Raw genomic sequence first — 20513 nt, forward strand, 5'->3', positions numbered from 1 at the left:
ATAACACTGAATTGCAATTCACTGGCAGCAAAAATCAATAAAAATATTTATCCAAAGAAGTTGAATTAAAATATACTCACAGTAAAGCTGATAATATACCGGTAGCAAGCAGAGGGCACATTTACAAATAAACAGCCATTCCGTACAATCTTCAGTAAGTTTCAAATTCCTATTCTTTAGCACAACTTAACAATATTGCTTACAATAAAACTTTTTCAAATACCAATATTCTCTTAGTCTTTTCAACTTTTTCGTGGCTTTCTTACCACTTTCACTTTCTCTTATGCGGTCCGACCGCTATGTTCCCCGTGGTCCCGGACCACTTTCTCGGGTATGAAACCCACTTCAATCTCTATGTATCGCGGTCCAACCGCTCTGTGTTCCCAGAACACTAAGTCCTAATCTACTGCATTCTATTCTCGCGGTCCAACCGCAACGTGTTCCCTGAACACTAAATCCTATTCTACTGTATTCTATTCCCGCGGTCCAACCGCAACGTGTTCCCAGAACACTAAATCCTATTCTACTGTATTCTATTCCCGCGGTCCAACCGCAACGTGTTCCCAGAACACTAAATCCTATTCTACTGTATTCTATTCCCGCGGTCCAACCGCAACGTGTTCCCAGAACACTAAATCTTATTCTACTGTATTCTATTCCCGCGGTCCAACCGCAACGTGTTCCCAGAACACTAAATCTTATTCTACTGTATTCTATTCCCGCGGTCCAACCGCAACGTGTTCCCGGAACACGTATCAAATTTGTCCTACGCTAACAACGTGGTACGTGTCCACGTTCGGGTCCCGGACCCATAATTTTGGAATAACCCACAGAACACTCGTCAGTGCCGGGTTTCCAATTCTGCGTTCCAAACGCCTCCTGGTCCCGGACCAGTTATAATAATATTTCCTTTCTTTTGTTTTACTATTTTTATTTTATTTTATTTTAATCGTATTCTTGTTATTTCCCTTTTTATTTTATTGACACATTTAATAGTTCATTTGAGATATACAATTTAGATAAAAATGACAATAATCATTGTATCATTAATTATTCTTCACGACATTTAAATAAAGCAGAATTTTGATATAACAGGTATCTGCTTACCTTTCCTATTTTGCGCAAGTGGAATGTCGAGAAGAAAAATCAATGATGTCTGATTCTCCTCATCACGTCGACGGGGTCACCAATTGTTGGACTTTTATTTCTAGTCCGGCATGTTCTTTTGAATGAGGAGATCAGACACGTAATTCAAATCAAATTATTTTTAATAAGTATCTCAAATGAAGTATTACAGAGCTCTGGGTCAAAACTGTCCCTATCTTTACACAACACCAATGCAGAAACAGGTCCCCCGAGGAGCGGTTGATCTGATCTGCCTTTCCCTCTGACCCCAAAAATATATATGTGTGCCGTTGGGTGGGGGCTCATTCAATGGAAAGTTTTACTTCTTTCTTAAAAGTTCACCATGCTATAAACATCTATGACCGTTATTTCACCCTGTCGCCTTGACATCCTGTTTCTCGTTTCCCCAGGTATCTCTGCAAAGCAAAAGTTAAAAAACACACATACATACATACCACACACGACTGCATGCCTCCAAAATCTGCAGACATGACCTTTTAGAGTCAAATGCAATGGATTCATATATAAGCTTTGATCATGCACAACAAATAAGACCAATCATAAACATAACTAATTTCAAAACTATGTGATAAACTGCTAAATATTAATACTCATAACTGCTTTATAATATTAGAAGCAATGCAATTATTAATAATGAAAGAATATACTGATGTGGGAAATGTTCTCATTTTCCTTCACCTTACCAGGCCTTAATGTAATTAAATATACGCAATAATAAACAACTGTCCGACGTTTCGCACATTAATAAACTTAAAGGTAACAGAATAAACAGGAAAATATTGTCAGACCTTCGCTGTGTGCTTGTGTTTGCGGGGTCCACGCACTGAAACCGTTGCCCTTTTAAGGGGATGCCGTTGCAGTCAATCGATGACTGCGCGCGACAGATATAAACTACGTAGGCTACGTGATGCTTTTCGACACAAATAAAAATAAGAATGCTGTCTGAAAATCATCTACCGAGAAAATATTTACTTCCAGTGAAATCTCTTAACCGAGACGAAAAATTCAAATCGGAAGTGTATCGTCCCATAATTCTTCACGGCATTGGTGGGATTTATGGGTAATGTAGTCTTTGTAATATCATTTTACAGTGGCACCTGTTGAACGTGTGGTGATTGTGAACTACTGTATTCCGGCATTACCCTTTTAGTGCACACACTGGACAGTTGCAAGTCACAAAAGTGAGCAAAAAAGACTCAAAGTTAGTTCTAAAAAGGGGTCTTTTTGTAACTTGCAAATGCCTCCTGGTTTGGTATTTTGTATCTAATGCAATGCCATTCAGACTCTTTAGGTGTGACCTAGTTTTCCAAAAGTGTAGTTTTTATTGTTTTGTGCATCATATATGATCAGAACAGTATTATAAATGTTTAAGTAATTTGTTCTGGTGTTCAGTACAGTAGGTTTTAAATATCTGTTTAACTTTTTAAAAAACTATATTGCAGTATGCCTGTTTAACTTTGCTCATTTACCTTCAAATTACATTTTCAATTATGTATAATATAAATGGACTCTTATTGGCAAATTAACTGTAAATACAATATTTGTTTTGTAATAACACAAAAATATTATACTGTTATTACTCAAACTAATAATACTAAAAAAAAAATGGCAAGGAAAACACCCAAATGTAATGAGTGCACAAAAAGGAAGCAACATCAGTTTCATATGTGGCTCAGCCCACATCTGCTTGTGTAGTCTCTCAGCCACATATTCATGTTCAGGAACACACAGCACACACTGATCGGCTCTCATCTCAATATAAACCAGCATGGATGATCTTGGTGAGTTGTTAAGCATTTTGTGTAATTTTAACATTAAAGGAAGCACACAGTTGACGGTACCCTTTTAATTCCAGCCTATTTGTTTTTCCTACTATGGTAGTCAATGAGAAAATTATGACAGAATTGTTGTTTTGGGTGAACTATCCCTTTAAATATAAAATTAAATCTTAATTCATATAAGGGCAGTTTCCCGGACAGGGCTTATTCTAGTCCAAGACTAAAATGTATGTTTGAGCTGCTTTCATTTAAAAACATGTCCTGACTCATTTTAAGATATAGCTGTGACATTTTGTCTCAAGATGCTCACCTGTAGTGTTTTTTGTAAGGTAAGTTTGTAAAAACTTCTTTAATGACCTTATTTAAATAAGGCCTAGTCCTGGACTAACCTAAACCCTGTCCGGGAAACAGCCCCGTAGTGCCTCTAAATGAGAGACATGCTTTTTAATCTAGACTGAGATTCTTTCTCTTCTTTTGATCCTTTGAGTGTATTTTTTATATTTTGATTTTAAAAAACATCTCTGTGGAATCTTTAAATATTACATACAAAGTTATGCAAACAAGTGTGTGTGTGTGTGGTGTGTGTGTGTGTGTGTGTGTGTGTGTGTGGTATGAGAATTGTTGTAAGAGATATTCACTGACATACATACAAATTAAAAAGACATGCTTCTAAACACGCCAGGTCTTTCAGTGTGGCCATTGCATTAACCCTGTCAGGATGTGACACATTAACCATGTTAATGTTTTTAGGTCTTTACGGTTAGAGTAAATTACCTCAGCATTTTCTAAAACGTATGCCCTTTTAACGAAAGTGAAAAAGTAAAAAAATATACAGCACATGCACAATTTGAAATAATTAGATGAGGATAAATAATTCTATGACATTTTCCTATAAGATGTATCAAGGGTTATTAATAACATTTTGAACTATTAGTCATCTGACACATGTGAGTCAGACCACCCATCTATATTAATTGAATGTCAGCAAAAATATGTGCTTTCAAAGATTGAACTTTTTGTGTTTATGTGTCATGTTCTGTTTTTCTGTATCCGTTGCAATAACAGATGCAACTTGCTTTTTCACTTCCTCAGGAAATGACATTGATTGCTTGCTGTAGTGGCTTCACCTTATACCACACCTACAGTATACTACAACACGACCCTGATTCCTTTAGTGTAACTTTTATTCCCTTGGTGTATTTGTTTTACATTGATTAATGTATCGTTAACCTAAATTACATTTAAAAGGACTTTAAATGTTTAAAAAAAAAACTTGCTATGTGTACACTATGTCACAAATCTAACAGGTGTCCTGTGTGGTTATGGTTTTACAGACATGCTTTTGGAAGAGTTGGCTCAGGCCACTTCACAGAATCCAACTATTCCAGCCAAAACTCTGGCACCTGGAACTTTAGTCAAAATAGACATTACAACTAAACATGAAGAGGTACAAATTTTTAATTTAGAAATTAAAAGCATTTATGTTTTATCTGTCTCACTGAGAAAACATGATCCATTGTAATTCTGTTGTCACAGACCTCGGGTCTTGTTTCTGGACCGGGAAAGGCATTTGATAATCATTCCTACAGGTACAGACACCTTTTTGCAAAAATTAAGAATAGAAATCTGTACCCTGTATAGATCTGATAATTTGGAGGGTCAGATCTGATTTTTCAATAATAATGAAACATACAGTATACTGCCTGTAAAAACCAAGCAGTGTCATTTTTTGTGATTTACTGTTCTATTTCAAATCATCCTACATAATGTAAAGAACATTCTGTAAAAATATAACCTTAATATGTTTATTAAAGGGACACTCCACTTTTTTTGAAAATATGCTCATTTTCCAGCTGATCTCTGGTTCTGGCGCTACCATTTTTAGCATAGCTTAGCACAATCCATTGAATCTGATTAGACCATTAGCATTGGGCTAAAAAATAACCAAAGAGTTTTGATATATTTTTTTTATTTAAAACTTGACTCTTCTGTAGTTACATTGTGTACTAAGACTGACGGAAAATTAAAAGTTGTGATTTTCTAGGCAGATATGGCTAGGAACTGTACTCTCATTCTGGCGTAATAATCAAGGACTTTGCTGCCGTAACATGGCTGCAAGAGGCGCAATGATGTTGCGCACTGCCCGAAAATAGTCCCCTGCATTGAAAGTAACCACAGGGACTATGTTCGGGCAGTATTGGCCTAGAAAATCCGTCAGTCTTAGTACACGATGTAACTACAGAAGAGTCAAGTTTTAAATAGGGAAAATATCGAAACTATTTGGATATTTTTGAACGTGATGCTAATGGTCTAATCAAATTCAATGGATTATGCTAAGGTATGCTAAAAGTGGTACCGCCAGACCCGGAGATCATTTGAATGGACTCCAAAACGATAAAAATCAAATGTTTAACTCTAGGGGAGCTGGAAATGAGCATATTTTCAAAAAAAGTAAAGTGTCCCTTTAATGACTAAGTAAGGACATATTCAAATGTTAAATCAATGATTAAAATCACTGTCACTGGGGCAGTACCCTTTAAAAATCTCCTAATATCTACCATTAGGTACAGATACAAACATTCGGTACCAATATGTACCTCAACTCTTTAGTTTCAATTGCTGTACAGCCCAAAGGAACAGCTAGAGTACATATTTTGACCATTTTTTTCTTACAGTGTTGACGCTATTATTATTATAATTATGAAATGTTAGCTTGGATTTCACAGACAGTGTCACATATTGGCATGCATGCTTTTCTTTGTGGTGAATACTAAATAGAAAAATCTTTTTTTAGTGTGCCTCCAACCCATGTGGAATCAGAAGTGATGAGTCCCACCACAGCCACAAAAGAGTTAGACTCTCTCATGAACAAGCTTTTAGGTTTAGACCTCGAGGTAAGTGAGAAACAGATGAGATCAGTTCTTGACCATTTCCTGCTCCTTGACCATTTTTGCACCGTTGTAGTCAACAAGTAGCAACTGTAGAGGGCAGCATGGACACAAAATCATTCCTAAATTCTCAGAAAAAATTTAAATGCTCTTCCCCTTTTGAAAGGTACACATCTGTACTTAAAAGGTACATTTTAGGACCCTTTTAAAGGGCACCATCCAAGTGACAGCTTTTGTACATTATTCCTGACAGTGTAGGCAATTTGTAAAATCCTTCAAAATAATCATATTTGTTATTATCACAAACATGGATTTTTTTTTAGCTTCCAGAACAACTACCCACATCAAACCCACCTCCAATCGCTCGCAAGTCAATAAAGGACAGAAATCCAGCGGTAACTACAGAAAGCAGTGGGAAACAAGCAGAGGAAACTACAGATGCTAAGAATCCACAGCATCAGCCTCTATCTAAAACATTATCCAAGGGTGTGGATGCTATAGATGACTTGCTGGGCTCTCTTAGTTCAGACATGGAGAAGATGGGGGTCCGCACGGCTGCCAAAGGCCACTGTGCGTCATGTGGCAAATGCATTGCAGGGAAGGTACCATAAAAATATATTCAGACAGGTGTTTTTTTTTTAATCCCGTGTCCCAAATTTGCTGCATCTCTTTAGCATGTGTATTAATCTGACGCAGGTTGTCACAGCTTTGGGTCAGGTGTGGCACCCTGAACACTTTGTGTGTACGGTGTGCAAGGAAGAGTTTGGCAGGTCTGGTTTCTTTGAGAGAGATGGCATGCCATACTGTGAGAAGGACTACCAAAACCTCTTCTCCCCTCGCTGTGGTTACTGCAAGGGTCCTATTACACAGGTGACCAGTCTATATTGAGAATTTGTGACATCTATACATATAATGCAAGAAACAAATACTTCATTAAATAGCCTGTATATATCTAATATAATAAGCATTAAATACAGCACAAAAACCTCTCGAGAATACTGCTGTCTGGCATTTGCAAGTCTGTCATTACAAATATTTATTCAGTAAAGCAGATAATAATTATGTTTGTTTTGCTCAGAACATTTTAACAGCGATGGATCAAACATGGCATCCAGAACATTTCTTCTGCAGCCACTGTGGAGATGTATTTGGACCTGAAGGTATGACGGCTAGCTGGTTGCAGATTACAAACAGCATAACACAGTTTATCCTGTCACCACACACAGGCTACATTTTGTTGGACTTTGCTTGTCGTTTAACATTTGTAATGAATGGATTTGTCTTGCCAGGGTTTATGGAAAAAGACGGTAAACCATATTGCCCCAGGGATTTCTACCGCCTCTTTGCACCCAAATGCTCTGGCTGTGGAGAACCAGTGAAGGAGAACTATCTGTCTGCAGCCAATGGAACCTGGCATCCCGACTGCTTTGTCTGTGTGGTGAGTGAGTTAGTGGAAGACTGGAATGCAATACAATCATCTGATTCACTGCTTATAAATAAGGATTTTGGAGTCAGTCAGTCTGTTCTGTTGTGGTCAGGTTCAAAGGTGAATTACTATCACGCTAAAAGTTAAATGAATATTCTTAATTTGAATTGTTGCTTCTTTCTTATTCATACCTCTTACTGTCTTTAGCCAGCGGGAAGCTATTACATAGTTCAGAAGACTTAATAGAGGTCTCATATTACTCTTTAAGTACAGTATTAGCTTCTCAAATGTTTAGTCTTAAATCCCTTCGGAAAAATAAGAATGAATTGATACAGTCTTAGGTCTTTAAGGAATTTGATGAGAAACGTTGTGATTTCTATAACTTAAAAGTCAGTGTAAAGTGATTTTAAATGTGTTCTGAGTTTGTCACACCACGAAAAAATGTGCTATTAATCAAAATATGAATGATAAAAAATGCCAAGTAAATAAAATAAGTTATCAGAATCTGGGAAAAGTATGCAGCATTCTCTGAACTCAAACGCTGGGGGCGTGTCCGCTGTCAGCGCTGAAACCACGCCCACTCGCAGAAAAGCTATCATCGCTCTCAAATTTAAAGGGACACTCCACTTTTTTGAGAGTGTGCTCGTTTTCCAGCCCCCCTGGAGTTAAGCATTTGATTTTTGCAGTTTTGGAATCCATTCGGCTGGTCACCGGGTCTCGCGGTACAGGTTTTGGCATGGCTTGGCATAATCCATTGAATCTGATTGGACCATTGGCATCGCGCTAAAAAATAACCAAAGACTTTTGATATTTTTCCTATTTAAAACTTGACTCTTCTGTAGTTACATCGTGAACTAAGACTGACAGAAAATTAAAAGTTGCGATTTTCTAGGCAGATATGACTAATAATCAAGGACTTTGCTGCTGTAACATGGCTCCAGCAGGCGTAGTGATATTACGCAGCGGCCAAAATAGTCCCCTTGGTTACTTTCAATAGCAGGGGACTATTTTCAGGTGGTGCATAATATCATTGTGCCTCCTGCAGCCATGTTACGGCAGCAAAGTCCCAGAATGAGAGTATAGTTCCTAGCCATATCTGCCTAGAAAATCGCACATTTGGTTTTCCGTCGGTCTTGGTGCGCGATGTAGCTACAGAAGAGTCAAGTTTTAAATAAAACTCTTTGGTTATTTTTCAGCGCGATGCTAATGGTCTGGTCAGATTCAATGGATTATGCTAAGCTATGCTAAAAGTGGTACCGCCAGACCTGGAGATCAGCTGAATGGGTTCCAAAACGGTAAAAATCAAATGTTTAACTCTAGGGGAGCTGGAACATGAGCATATTCTCAAAAAGGGTGGACTGTCCCTTTAAAATACCGCTACACCCTGGGTTGTGGCTAGAAGAGATACACCTTTGGAAAAAATCTTGTGAAATTTAACAACAACAACATTTATTTATATAGCACATTTAATACAACACTTGTTGACCAAAGTGCTTTCCACTCTCATATTACCCAAGGGAGAAAAAAAACACATCAAACATAGACAATTACACTAAAAACAGGTCTCTCAGAGACAAGTCATAACTCAGACTTCACAACTATGTGCATTTTTATAGGCAGCAGAATAGAGATGAGTTTTTAGTAAATATTTAAAACATTCCAGCGAGTTAAAAGCTGGAAATATGGGGAGGAAATATTCAAGAGGTGTGGAGAGCCCACAGAAAAGGCATGATCCCCTTAAGTTTTTAGTGTGGATAGGGACATTCAAAGTAAAACCTTTTTACAAAATGTTATGGGCGGGGCCATACTTGGTGGCTCCAGTGCGTCATCAAGCCACTGTTTTAACCCATGTGTCAAAATAAACAAAAACATGTGGAAAAATGGTTTAAAGGGGTACAATTTAGTATTACACACTAGTCAACATTTGAAGTGGATCAAAAACATTTATCAAAGTTGTCCTAAGACAAAAACGGGTACCTTTAGGAGAGGTTTTGATCCACTTTAAATGTTGAATAGTGTAGTTCAACTTCACAGTCTTTTTAATTTATTTCAGCATTAAATTTCTAAAATTTATCATGTTTAGAAAAAATGATCTGAAATGACTTTACAGAGACTTTAAAAGATATACACAAGATTACATGAGTGTTTTTCCTCACAAGAGAAAAACCTGAATAAAGTGGAGACTTCAGCATATTTCCACTCGCTCTCTATTTAATCTCATTGCAGTTTCAGTACAATTCAGATTTTAGTATTCTAATGCAATCTTTAATTCTTCTCTTTCTTCTCAGGATTGTTTGAAGCCCTTTACCGATGGTTGTTTTATGGAGTTAAACGGTCGGCCGCTCTGTTCTCTGCATTATCACTCTAGACAGGGGACTTTGTGTGGGACCTGTGGAGAACCAATCACCGGCCGTTGCATCGCCGCTCTCGACCGCAAGTTTCACCCCGAACACTTTCTTTGTGCGTTCTGCCTTCGACAGCTCAGTCAGGGTGTGTTTAAGGAGCAGGGAGGGAAGCCGTACTGTTCGGTATGTCACGCGAAACTCTTTCGGTGAAAGAGGTAGAATTCTCAAGCATCTTCTGCACATGAAAAGAAAGTGATTCACAATCGATTTTATGCTGGATTTTTTAAATGGAGGCGGTCTTGAGTGGTCCTTGAGAACTTTGTCGAGCCATGAAGTGTAAATTCAGGAAAAACTATATTTTGTCATTTCATTATTAACTGTAATTTTAATGCTTTTTAATGTTGGACAAAACCAAGTATTACTGATGTGAGATATTTCTAAAAAATAAATAAAATAAGTTTTGGATTGAACAACCCCGTGATGCTTACTGTGTTTCTCTCAATGCTGCTGGATATGACTATGGGGGGCAATTCTGACAGAACATTAATTAAAATTTATGTTCAGGTGATTAACATAACACAATACACGTCGGGGTATTGTGATTACATACGGGTCTGAATGACTAAGAAGACTCAAGATTCTTATTAACTTAATACCATCTGTGTTTTCTTAACCACTGCATCACAATGACACCATGGGGATGTTATTCATAAACATTAAAGAAGGGTTAAAAAAATACCAGGCATCATTTGACTGAAAATACATGAAAAGTATGATGCGTGGCATGTGTTTATGCTGGCAATGAGGTAACAGCCCTAAACTCCAGTATATAAAAAAGGCTTCTTGACAGAAAATAATATGTTCAGTATACATTCACCATGTGTGTGTGTATTTATTTGGAATTCTGCTAAAATTACATTTTTGATTTTTAGATATTTTAAATGAAAAACAAGACAAACATATTAAGAAAATCATTTTTCATTTTTTGGCAGATGCTTTTATCGAAGCTGTCTTAGGGGGCGATCACACAGAACATGTTTATAATGGTTAAAAACGCGGATCGCACTGTCTTTATTTATTTGACTTCAGAGAACTTTAAAAAGAGGATGCTTGCTCTGATCTTGATCAAGGGTGAGAGGCGCAAACACACAAATGGTGCACTTCATATGGACTATCGGTATCGTGGTCTTAAATTGTGTGTGCTCGTTTAGTCTACGAGTCCGTAGGGTGTCCCATCTGTCATTTTTATGCTCCAAAGTGTGCTCATCAGCGCCCGCTTTGCACCCTTGATGCGGTCTTTGGCAACGACCGATGGGAGGAGTTCACACTGATGGGCAACTTGGGGTGATGCTCGAGTCTGTCCCAAAATACAACTCCGGTGCGCATCAAGGGTCCCTAAGGTCTGCACTACATGATGTCATCAAAGTGTGGAATCTGCGGAAGTCCACAAGTCTGGAGTGTGCCATTTGGGATAGGGCCAGTGAGTGCAGTTCGGTTGTTTCAAACAACTGTAAGCTTTTGTCACCACAACGGAAAGCCCGCCTCTCCCCTCATTCAATTGAACAATATAAAAATGCAAATGACGTTGGACGCTTTTCCGCTCAGAACGTTCCCGTGGCACAGGAGGCAGTCAAAACGTGAGGCGTTCAGCGCGAATAAACAGTGAGCCCATAGAAAACTATTTAAAAAGTCGCCTTCCACTGTCATAAATGTGTTCTGTGTGATCGGCCCCTTACAGTGCATTTATCATTTATTATCAGTGTTCTGAGGATCCAACCCACAACCTTTGTGTTAATGCAATGAGCATGCACATTCACATGTAAGACAAAATTGACATAAAGCTGTTTCATTTCATTTCAGGCAGGCATTGCAAGGCATTGCTCAAGATCATCAGATTTGTCAGTTCAATACACTTACTCATAATTTAGTAACTTAAGGAGGAGCGTTCTCATCTTCAAAGAATGTTCTCTGATGTTCTGCTAAGAAATGACAGCTGCTTTCTGGGAGAAGAGGTCAAAGATCAAGATGTTTATCACACCGCTAACAGTCACAAACCTTCGAAACCTCCCACAGCGTGTGGACAAACACGAGCACGCGGTCAGCTTTAGATTTAGATGTAGTGTTTGGATCTAACCGTTACTTGCCATAAATGGTACGGAATGAGCAACAATACTTTGTCTATATGCCAAACTGACCTACAGGAAAACCGAGTTGATCACAGCGTTTTATAAAAAGCAAGAGACTGTGTGAGAAAAAAGACAGAGGAACACTATAGAGGGAAGTGTGAGGGAGATGTAACGTTTGTGATTGTAAATCAAGTTGTCATCACTACATGAGAACTTTCACTTCTTACTTATGAAGCCCGGGTTAAATAAATGCTGTCATAAAACGCCACAAAAAGAGATTGTTTTCTTTTTTTAATTCTCTCTCTTTTACTGTCCCTTTGCTCAAATAACTGCTAATCTTGCTCTAATATAGAGCTTCCTGAATGGGGTTTCTATGTGGACCCACGCTGGGTGTGACCTGATTTGTGTTCAGGAGGTTTTCCCTCCTGGATCCAGGCATGCTGGTTGCTTACATGTCCAAATTAAAAGACTCATTCCCAAGTCCCCAGGATGTTTTGGTCTCTCGATGTAAGTCTACAAGATTTTTCTTTTTTTATCAGCACCAGGCAAAGTATGATTGATTTGAGGTATCATTTACATTTTTGATTTACTGTTTTCTACATAAAATCACACTCCACTTTTTTTTAAATAGGCTCATTTTCCAGCTCCCCTATAGAGTTAAAAACTTGATTTTCACCGTTTTGGAATCCATTCAGCTGATCCCCAGGTCTGGCGCTACCACTTTTAGCATAACTTAGCATAATCCATTGAATCTGATTAGACCATCAGCATCGCGCCAAAAAATGACCAAAGAGCCTCGATATTTTTACCTTTGCAAAACTTGACTCTTCTGTAGTTACACCGTGTACTAAGTTGTGATTTTCTAGGCAGATATGGCTAGGAACTATACTCTCATTCTGACGTAATAATCAAGGACTTTGCTGCCGTAACAGCAGCAAAACGCAGCGCCCAAAAAATGTCCCCTTGGTAACTTTCAATATCAGGGGACTGTACGGCAGCAAAGTCCTTGATTATTACGCCGGAATGAGAGTGTAGTTCCTAGCTATACATACAAAAATTTCTGTCGGTCTTAGTACACAATGTAGCTACAGAAGAATTAATGTTTAAATAGGAAAAATATCAAAACTCTTTGGTTATTTTTGAGTGCGATGCTAATGGTCTAACCAGATTCAATGGATTATGCTAAGCTATGCTAAAAGTGGTACCGCCAGACCCGGAGATCGGTTTAATGGATTCCAAAACGGTAAAAATCAAAAGTTTAACTCTAGGGGAGCGGGAAAATTAGCCTTTTTTCAAAAAAGTGGAGTGTCCCTTAAATATTGACTGAGCAAGATCATGCCAAAAATTAAAATCAATGTGAAATCTGCACCTTATCTCATAGATTATGAGACTTAAGCCTGGATTTCACAGACAGGGTCACATATAAGCAAAAGTAACAAAAATGCCTGCCATAGCAGGCACCACTAATAAACCAAAATGATGGTCATATATCTTGAAGAGACAGACTGAAGCGTCCATCCATCTTGTTGGCGTAAACTTCAATGATATGCAAAATATTATTGGGGGCAATGGTGTTGAGTGCACACTTGTAAAGCCACAGGGAACGAAACAGGAGTGTTCGACCTCATTAAAGCGGCAAGAATAAAAGGCCTGTCAATAAGTGTTGGTGTGGCAGGAGTCAAGTGACATTTACAGCTATGGGGCGAGTGGAGGCCGCTGGGTGAATTGGTCTGTGGACCCATAGGGAAAATAGAGAGGGGTGAACAAGTCATTTCAGAGTCACTCTGAAACCCTATAGCCTCACCTGAACCAGACCGTGGCCTTTCTCTCACCCCTCCAATCTACAAAGCCACAGCACGGATCACGAAGCGCCATAAATACCAACCTGGCAACTCTGAGACTCGAGTTAAAATGAAGCCAATAACTGTCCTATATGACACCGCCAGACAAGCCGTTGAGTGTGTAAACCCGGCGAACAAAACCGCATTCAGAAGGCCCGGGCTTGCCTTAAAGGGCCGGTAAGATGAATGTGGAGCGCTGGATGCCAAAATGATTAACTGTATGTGATACTTAATGAAACCAATGAAGGCAAAAGTAACTTAATCTATTTACGGAGCGAATGTGAAATGCTGAAGTGTCAACAGAGTTGGGTTTTATTGATTTATTTGCCGTGTACATACTCCATCACCAGGGAAGCACATTGTAACGTTTATTCTTATATGAACCAGATGGCTGCCAGTGTGTTAGTAAGATGTTAGAGAAACGAAGCAGAAGCTTAATTCAGAAACACGCGAGGCAGCGATGCCATGATGTCATTTATATGAAATGTTTGCCGCCGCTTTTTTGGTCTAGATTACATCCCTATGTTTATTATTAAAATCAAACAGAAAATTATTATGCAAATTAAAATGAACACATAGCCAGTGACTATATGAAATGACAGAAATGTACAATATGGTTCACTGTGTAAATCCAAAAACACTGTATTCAAAAGTATGTAAAAAAAGTATGTATTCATCAAAGCAAGTGACAAGTGGTTATCTAGCTGTCACTGGGGTTGTACCATTAAAGTAAACCTTTGCACCTAAGAAGTTCATGTACCTCAGAGGTACATACTGGTATTAGTACCTCAAAAGTACATACATTATTGCATTTGTACTGGTACCTCGAATTGTTTGTATTACACTCTTAGAAAGGATGTGTTAATTTTTTTACACATCTTTTTGTGTTAAGCTTTCAACACCAGTGTTGGGGAAAGTTACTTTTAAAAGTAATGCATTACAATATTAAGTTACTCCCAAAAAAGCAACTAATTGCATTACTTAGTTACTTTTCATGGAAAGTAATGCTTACGTTACTTTTTAGTTACTTTTGCGTTACTTTTTCTTGGCTGAGGCTTGATCTCTTACACGCCTTGCAGGTGTTTTTTATGACTGAAAAGTGCATTCAGAAATTGTATATTTCATCACAAAAATGTCGAGCTCTGGCTTGCCATCTCAGTTTCTTACTCATAGAGGCATGTACGCATAGAGTGCATAATGTGACAATAGCCTCTTTCACACAGTAATTCTGTTAAATTACCGTGAATTTACCAGAATGAATTTACCAGTAAATACAAAAATGTGCTGTTCACACATTCCGTCTTTTTACCAGTAAGACATCATTCACACATCAGTATCAAAATCCCGGTAAACTCGGAAAGAAAGCGGAAGTTACCTGTGGCGCGCGGCCGGCGAGCTCCGTGTCGTATTTGTAAACGGCGGGTTATGACTTAATATCCACCGTATTTTGTTGTTTTCACATCTGTGGCAAACAGTCGCGAAGTTGCTTGTGACCAAACAAATTGCGTGAGGCGGCGTCAACCTGCGTTTGCACATTAGGCTTCACAGATGGTGTGCTAAGGACGTCGGCAATATGGCAGACGGTAAGCTGTTTTAAACAACTTTGGTGAAGAAATGTGAATGTTAACTTCAGGTGTGCTCGATTTTTAAGCAGCATGTGTGTGGAAACATCCGTAAACAGTTCGGGGGTAAACGCGTCACCTGTATAAAAAAACTTTCTGATTGGCCCGATCTGTCAGCGTGGTCTGACGTCGTCCGTTCTAAATGCCGGTAATCCTATATTTTTCGTTCACACATAGCGCTTACCGGTAAAATACTGGTAATCTTACAACCTGTCGGCTGCAGTCACACCAAAAGCGTGTATGGCAGTTGCCGGCGCCTTTTTTGAATGATATTCTATGGGCAGGGCGCGTTTGCGCGCTGTTTATGCGCGCCGAGCGCCTTGCGGTTTTTTGCCGCATGCCGCGCACGCGTTTTTGAAGGAGCGCTGAGAGCGGAGAAGCGCCTGACGTCATTCGCGTCTTCCATTGTCCAATTGAATGAGGGGAGAGGCGGGCCTTACGTTGTAGTGAGGGAAGTTTACAGTTGCTTTGAAGAACCGGACTCCACTCGCTCACTCTCTCCTGTGTGTTTGTGCACCTCTCACCCTCAAACAAGGTCAGAGCAAGCGCCCTCTTTTAAAGTTTCTGCTAATATGACAGTAAACATCAAAAGAGCGTTCACGCTTCAATATTTGATTGACAAGACAGCTGACTCGGTGGTTGCTTAGCAATATGAAAAGCCGCTTCGCACTGCTCTTTTTTAAAAAAGGCGGTGCGTCGCGCCTTGCGTTTGCAAGCGTTTAAAGCGCTTTTGGTGTGACTGGCCCCTTACTGGTAAATTGGGAGCACTGATTTACCGGAAAGGTTCTGTTCACACATGACATGTTAACTGCAATTTACCAGTAAATTACAAGTAAAGACTGTATGTGTGAAAGGGACTAATGTTTACATTAATTCAGTACATATTTTTTTTAAATCAAATTAATTAAACTAAAAAGTAACTTTTTTGAAAAAGTAACTCAAATATTAATGTGTACATTTAAAAAGTAATGCGTTACTTTACTAGTTACTTCAGAAAAGTAATATTATTACGTAATGCGCGTTACTTGCAATGCGTTACCCCCAACACTGTTCAACACATTATATGTAATTTTAACACATTATGTGTCATTTTGTGTTGATTTTGTGTTAAAATAAAAGTAACACAAAATGTGTTGTTAATAACACAGAGATGGATGGCAACACATTTAGTGTGTTGTCCCAGAATCAACACTAATGTGTTGTTTTTAACACATTCGTTCGAAGAGTATATATACGTAGTTATATACGCATTATATACACATTAGTACCCTTTAAATGGGTACTGTCCTAGTAACAGCTTGATTTTTTGACCACTTTAGCAACAGAAGTGTTCCTGTAGCTAAACTGGTACACTGAAAAAAATATTAATTCAATTTACTCAATTTTTTTAAAAAAAAAATTAGTAAAAAGAAAACAAAAAACCTTTGTTTAATTGTAGTTTATATAAATTGATTGCAACCATTTACATTTAAAAAACGGAGTAAATTGAATGAATAATTTTTTTGTTTCAGCAACACAAAGGTCATGGGTTTGATCCCAGGTAACACACATACACTCTTAAAACGAATGTTTTAAAATAACATCATTAAAAAAAAAAAACATCATGGTTGTGTTAATTTTAACAAATTTTTTTGTGTTAATCTAAAATTTACTGGAAATACAAAAATTGTGACCTATGACGTTTTTTATATTTCCACTTTTAAGCTTTACGGCACGTACAGTTCAAGCTCTGTTTACTGAAGTTAACTGCCCATGACTAAATGACGTTTTTGAACGAACACAAGAAGTGACAACTTCAACACTTTCTAATTGCTTCCTGGTGACACAGTGCTCATATATTAATTAGACAAGCTCATTCAAAGACGTAGGAAGGGTGGGTGAAACATTTCCCCCTTTACCTATGTTTGTTTTGGCCCAAAGCCACCCTAGCGCAGGTATCATACCAGATTAATGACTGGCTTCTCTGTAGCGAAGACTTCCTGTAGCTCAATGCTGAGTCTCCTGCCAGGCGACTACTTTTTTCTTTATCACTTGATCTGTGGTTTCACGCTCTCTTTCCTCTGGCATAGTACGTAGGGCCTTGTGGTATAAACGCCAACGTTCTCAACTGTTTTAACTTCTGTGTGATTAGTCTGAAAGGCATTTTGTATTAGTTTTAATGCCTATTTTTGAGAATATACGTCTTGTTCCTTTGCAGGCCCTCTGCATAGCTAAAACGCAAAGATTTATGAGTCTCAAACATGCCTTGGGAGTTTTGAGCCAAGTGGATCCAACTTCCAAAGAAACAAATCATTTTTGTGTGTGTCTTTGATGATTCTGGTTGTATGGTGGTTAAACTGAACTTCATCTCTCATGATCATCTTTCAGGCTTACATGTTGCTCTAAAGAGATTTTCCTCTGAAGCACAATTAGGAGTTTTGGACATCAAAATGTCCAAGTTGTTATTTATTCAACAAAATGGATGCTGATCACTGTCAAGATGCAATGTTTAACAAACTGTAAATAAAAAAATCTAATTCAATGCCACCTCTGTCAAAAATATGTTGACCGAATGCTTTCGCCACGTATTTTACATTCGTCAAATACTTTTGCTTTAAATCGCTTAGTCCCAGTCTCAGGCCAATCAAAAATACTGGTTTGTTGACAGAATTCATTTAAGTCGGAATTAAATTGAAAATAAAAACTGTAATTTGTTTTGGTATATTGTGGTATTTTTTTAAAATGACTTATCTGTGAGCTTCATTGTTTGTATGTGCCCTCATAATCTTAAATCAAAAACGCAAATCTCCCTCTTTCCTCCAAATGATCTCTCTTTACTTCTGGTCATATGGTATGGCAGGTGGGCGGAATCCGGGAAATGATTGCAGCGATTACCACATAGCAACATGACCCAACTTCAAAACGACCCAATCAACTCTCGATGGACGAAGTCCAGCCCTACCTTTTTTTATTTCAGAAGCCCTTTCCCTTGGATCAGAGATGTTCATGAGTCTCTCATCTGAAGTCCAGTATTTTCCACATGCCGTATATTTTTGTAGCTCCAGATTTCGCTTTCTTCCTGAAACGCACGGATTTGAAAAGCACTGTGTCCCTGATTGGCCAGATAACTGTACATTGTGATTGGTCTGAATACCTCTGACGTCAGCCAGAAATGGGACGCTCTTTACCATGTTTACAAGAGTTGGTCACAATGAAATGCTAACAGGAGTTCACTGTTATGTCCAGCTGTATGTCTGAAGTGGGAGGAATAATGATAATGTCGGTCTTTACTACATCACCAATCCCAGGAAGTAAACTGTTGCCTACAATCCGTGTGTTTGTTGTAGTCCAAGATAAGAGATTTACGTTGTAGGTAACTTGCGCCTTCGTTTACTTTGGGGTATGTACCTTTTGCATATCACTTACATGTACTAATACACACTTACACACCAAAGGAAATGTAAAAATGTGAATCGGACAATAGGTGCTTTTTAAACAATTTTGTAAATACCAAATACATTTTTTATTTAGACAAAACTGTACATAATATACATATACACATGTAAAAGTACACTATTATTCAGTTCAAACTAGTCAAACTTTAAAACTATAATTCTATTTATTTTTCACAATTGCATAGTCATGTTAATGCAGTTTCTAAGTGAGGCAAAAATGGCGACAGTCTCTGGTTATTATGTACAGTATTGCTACTGATGACTTTGTTATTATCAGAAAACAGTTCTTTTAAGGTAAAATTAAAATAAGACGCATATTGTAGCGCTGCACACGTCAATATCTTCTCGGTCTATACAAAAAAACAACAACAACGTAGATTTAAAGGGTTTATTTTTGCTCATGTTTTTAACAGGGAGACAATAGCAGTCTAATGGAGCGAGCAGGCGATGAGTTAACGTGACTAATCTTTGTGGGTGTGTTCTCCGGTGTCTGATAAAGTTCGAAGTTGTTGTCCCAGTATCCTTTATTGTTTTTCCACATTCTTTGCATGAGACTGTTCTTCCAAAAATACCCTTGGATACATTAGAAAACGCAAATGACAAAATATAAGGCACTGCCGGTCCTGCCACCTTTTATAAGACTCTTATGACATTTAAGATTTGATGCACTGCACTCGGCCAATATATGTCATTGAATTCTATAATAAAGGTCCAGTCCGATCCTATTTACTGCGTTACAGCATACACAAAAAAATCTGAAGTTAAGGATAAAAGACTCGAGTTGATTTTAAAATATTCACGAGTCTTTTATGTCGAGTCGAGTCAAGTCTCAAGTTATTTCTGTTTGAGTGTGAAGTCGTGTCTGAAGTCCATAAAAATGAAAGTCGAGTGCGACTCGAGTCCGAGTCACTAACTCGAGTGCCCATCTCTGCCTCAGATACACATCACCACGGGGAAAATAAAGCCGCAATCAGACAGCCAGCGACTTTCTCGCTGTGTGTCGCCCTTCTCTTTCAATGAGGCGTTTCTAAATCTGCTTGTCATAAACAAATGAGTACCATCCACTCCAGTAGCTGACGAGAGAAGGATGACGTGAACTCCACTGCTTCGTTCTCATTGGTAGTCGCTCCCGAAATTCGCTCAACATTTGCATAAAGATAAACTTTTCTTAACTTTCTCGTGTCACATGCTGTCGCCAACGGTCACTTTCATGCCACCGGAAGTCGCCAGGTTTCTATTGAAATCAATGAGATTGCGCCACCCTGCTACTGCTGGTCGCTGTCTGTCTGAATGGAGTGTAAGACAATCACTATACTCCCATTTCATGGCGACTTTAAATGCCACAAAACAAATTTTCAGCAAAGGCCCCTAAGTGCACACAAGAACTGCATTAACAATGATGCACATATGTCGGATTTCATTTGTGGAGCTGCAAAATTTTTTTACCCGGTTAAAGGAAGTTTACTGAATATATTAGGATATTGACTGACTTTTTGAGCTATTTCTTCATTCAGAGAGCACAGTGAAGAGTGACTGAAGACTTTTTTAGAAGTGAAGATTGTTGCATGTACTTTTTGGGTTTTGCAGCACAACACAGTCAAATTTGTTAAATACTGTACCAATTAAAATAAAAAAATTTAATTACTGACTAAAAACCTTTCCATTGCCATTAAAGTGAAATTACTGAACCTAAACCTGATAAAAAAGCTCACTTACAAAAAAAAAACATGTCAGATGCACTATAAAAGGGTTTTGGATCTGAGCTCTTCAAATATTTATAATAGGTTAATGGGATATAATGGATTTACATTATTTACAGACGCTTTCATCCAAATTGACTCCCAAAAGTGCAGTGCGATCTGAATGAGAGATTTGAAGCTACTTGCACACTAATTTTTTTCCACATT

General features: G+C 38.2%; 1 protein-coding gene across 2 annotated transcripts; it reads left to right on the forward strand.

Moving 5' to 3' along the window:
* The first annotated feature begins 1958 nt into the window (after nucleotides 1-1958).
* Nucleotides 1959-10009, forward strand: lpxn (leupaxin). 2 transcript variants are annotated; one of them, XM_055168815.2, is made up of 9 exons: nucleotides 1959-2206; nucleotides 4259-4371; nucleotides 4461-4513; nucleotides 5719-5818; nucleotides 6136-6414; nucleotides 6509-6682; nucleotides 6891-6972; nucleotides 7102-7250; nucleotides 9527-10009. In XM_055168815.2, the coding sequence occupies exons 1-9, from the start codon at nucleotides 2203-2205 to the stop codon at nucleotides 9791-9793; spliced, it is 1221 nt and encodes a 406-aa protein (XP_055024790.1). In that variant the 5' UTR covers nucleotides 1959-2202; the 3' UTR covers nucleotides 9794-10009. The 2 variants fall into 2 exon arrangements, with proteins under 2 accessions (XP_055024790.1, XP_055024789.1); XM_055168814.2 differs by lacking the exon at nucleotides 1959-2206 and adding an exon at nucleotides 2781-2927.
* Nucleotides 10010-20513: the final 10504 nt, after the last annotated feature.

Source organism: Misgurnus anguillicaudatus, chromosome 5 (genome assembly GCF_027580225.2).
Source record: "Misgurnus anguillicaudatus chromosome 5, ASM2758022v2, whole genome shotgun sequence".
NCBI lineage: Eukaryota > Metazoa > Chordata > Actinopteri > Cypriniformes > Cobitidae > Misgurnus > Misgurnus anguillicaudatus.

Excerpts from the sequence above, each read along its gene's own strand:
- lpxn (XM_055168814.2), top strand. Across the intron at positions 5,819-6,135 it reads TTTTAGGTTTAGACCTCGAG|CTTCCAGAACAACTACCCAC; the intron begins GTAAGTGAGAAA and ends ATTTTTTTTTAG. Across the intron at positions 6,973-7,101 it reads AGATGTATTTGGACCTGAAG|GGTTTATGGAAAAAGACGGT; the intron begins GTATGACGGCTA and ends TTGTCTTGCCAG.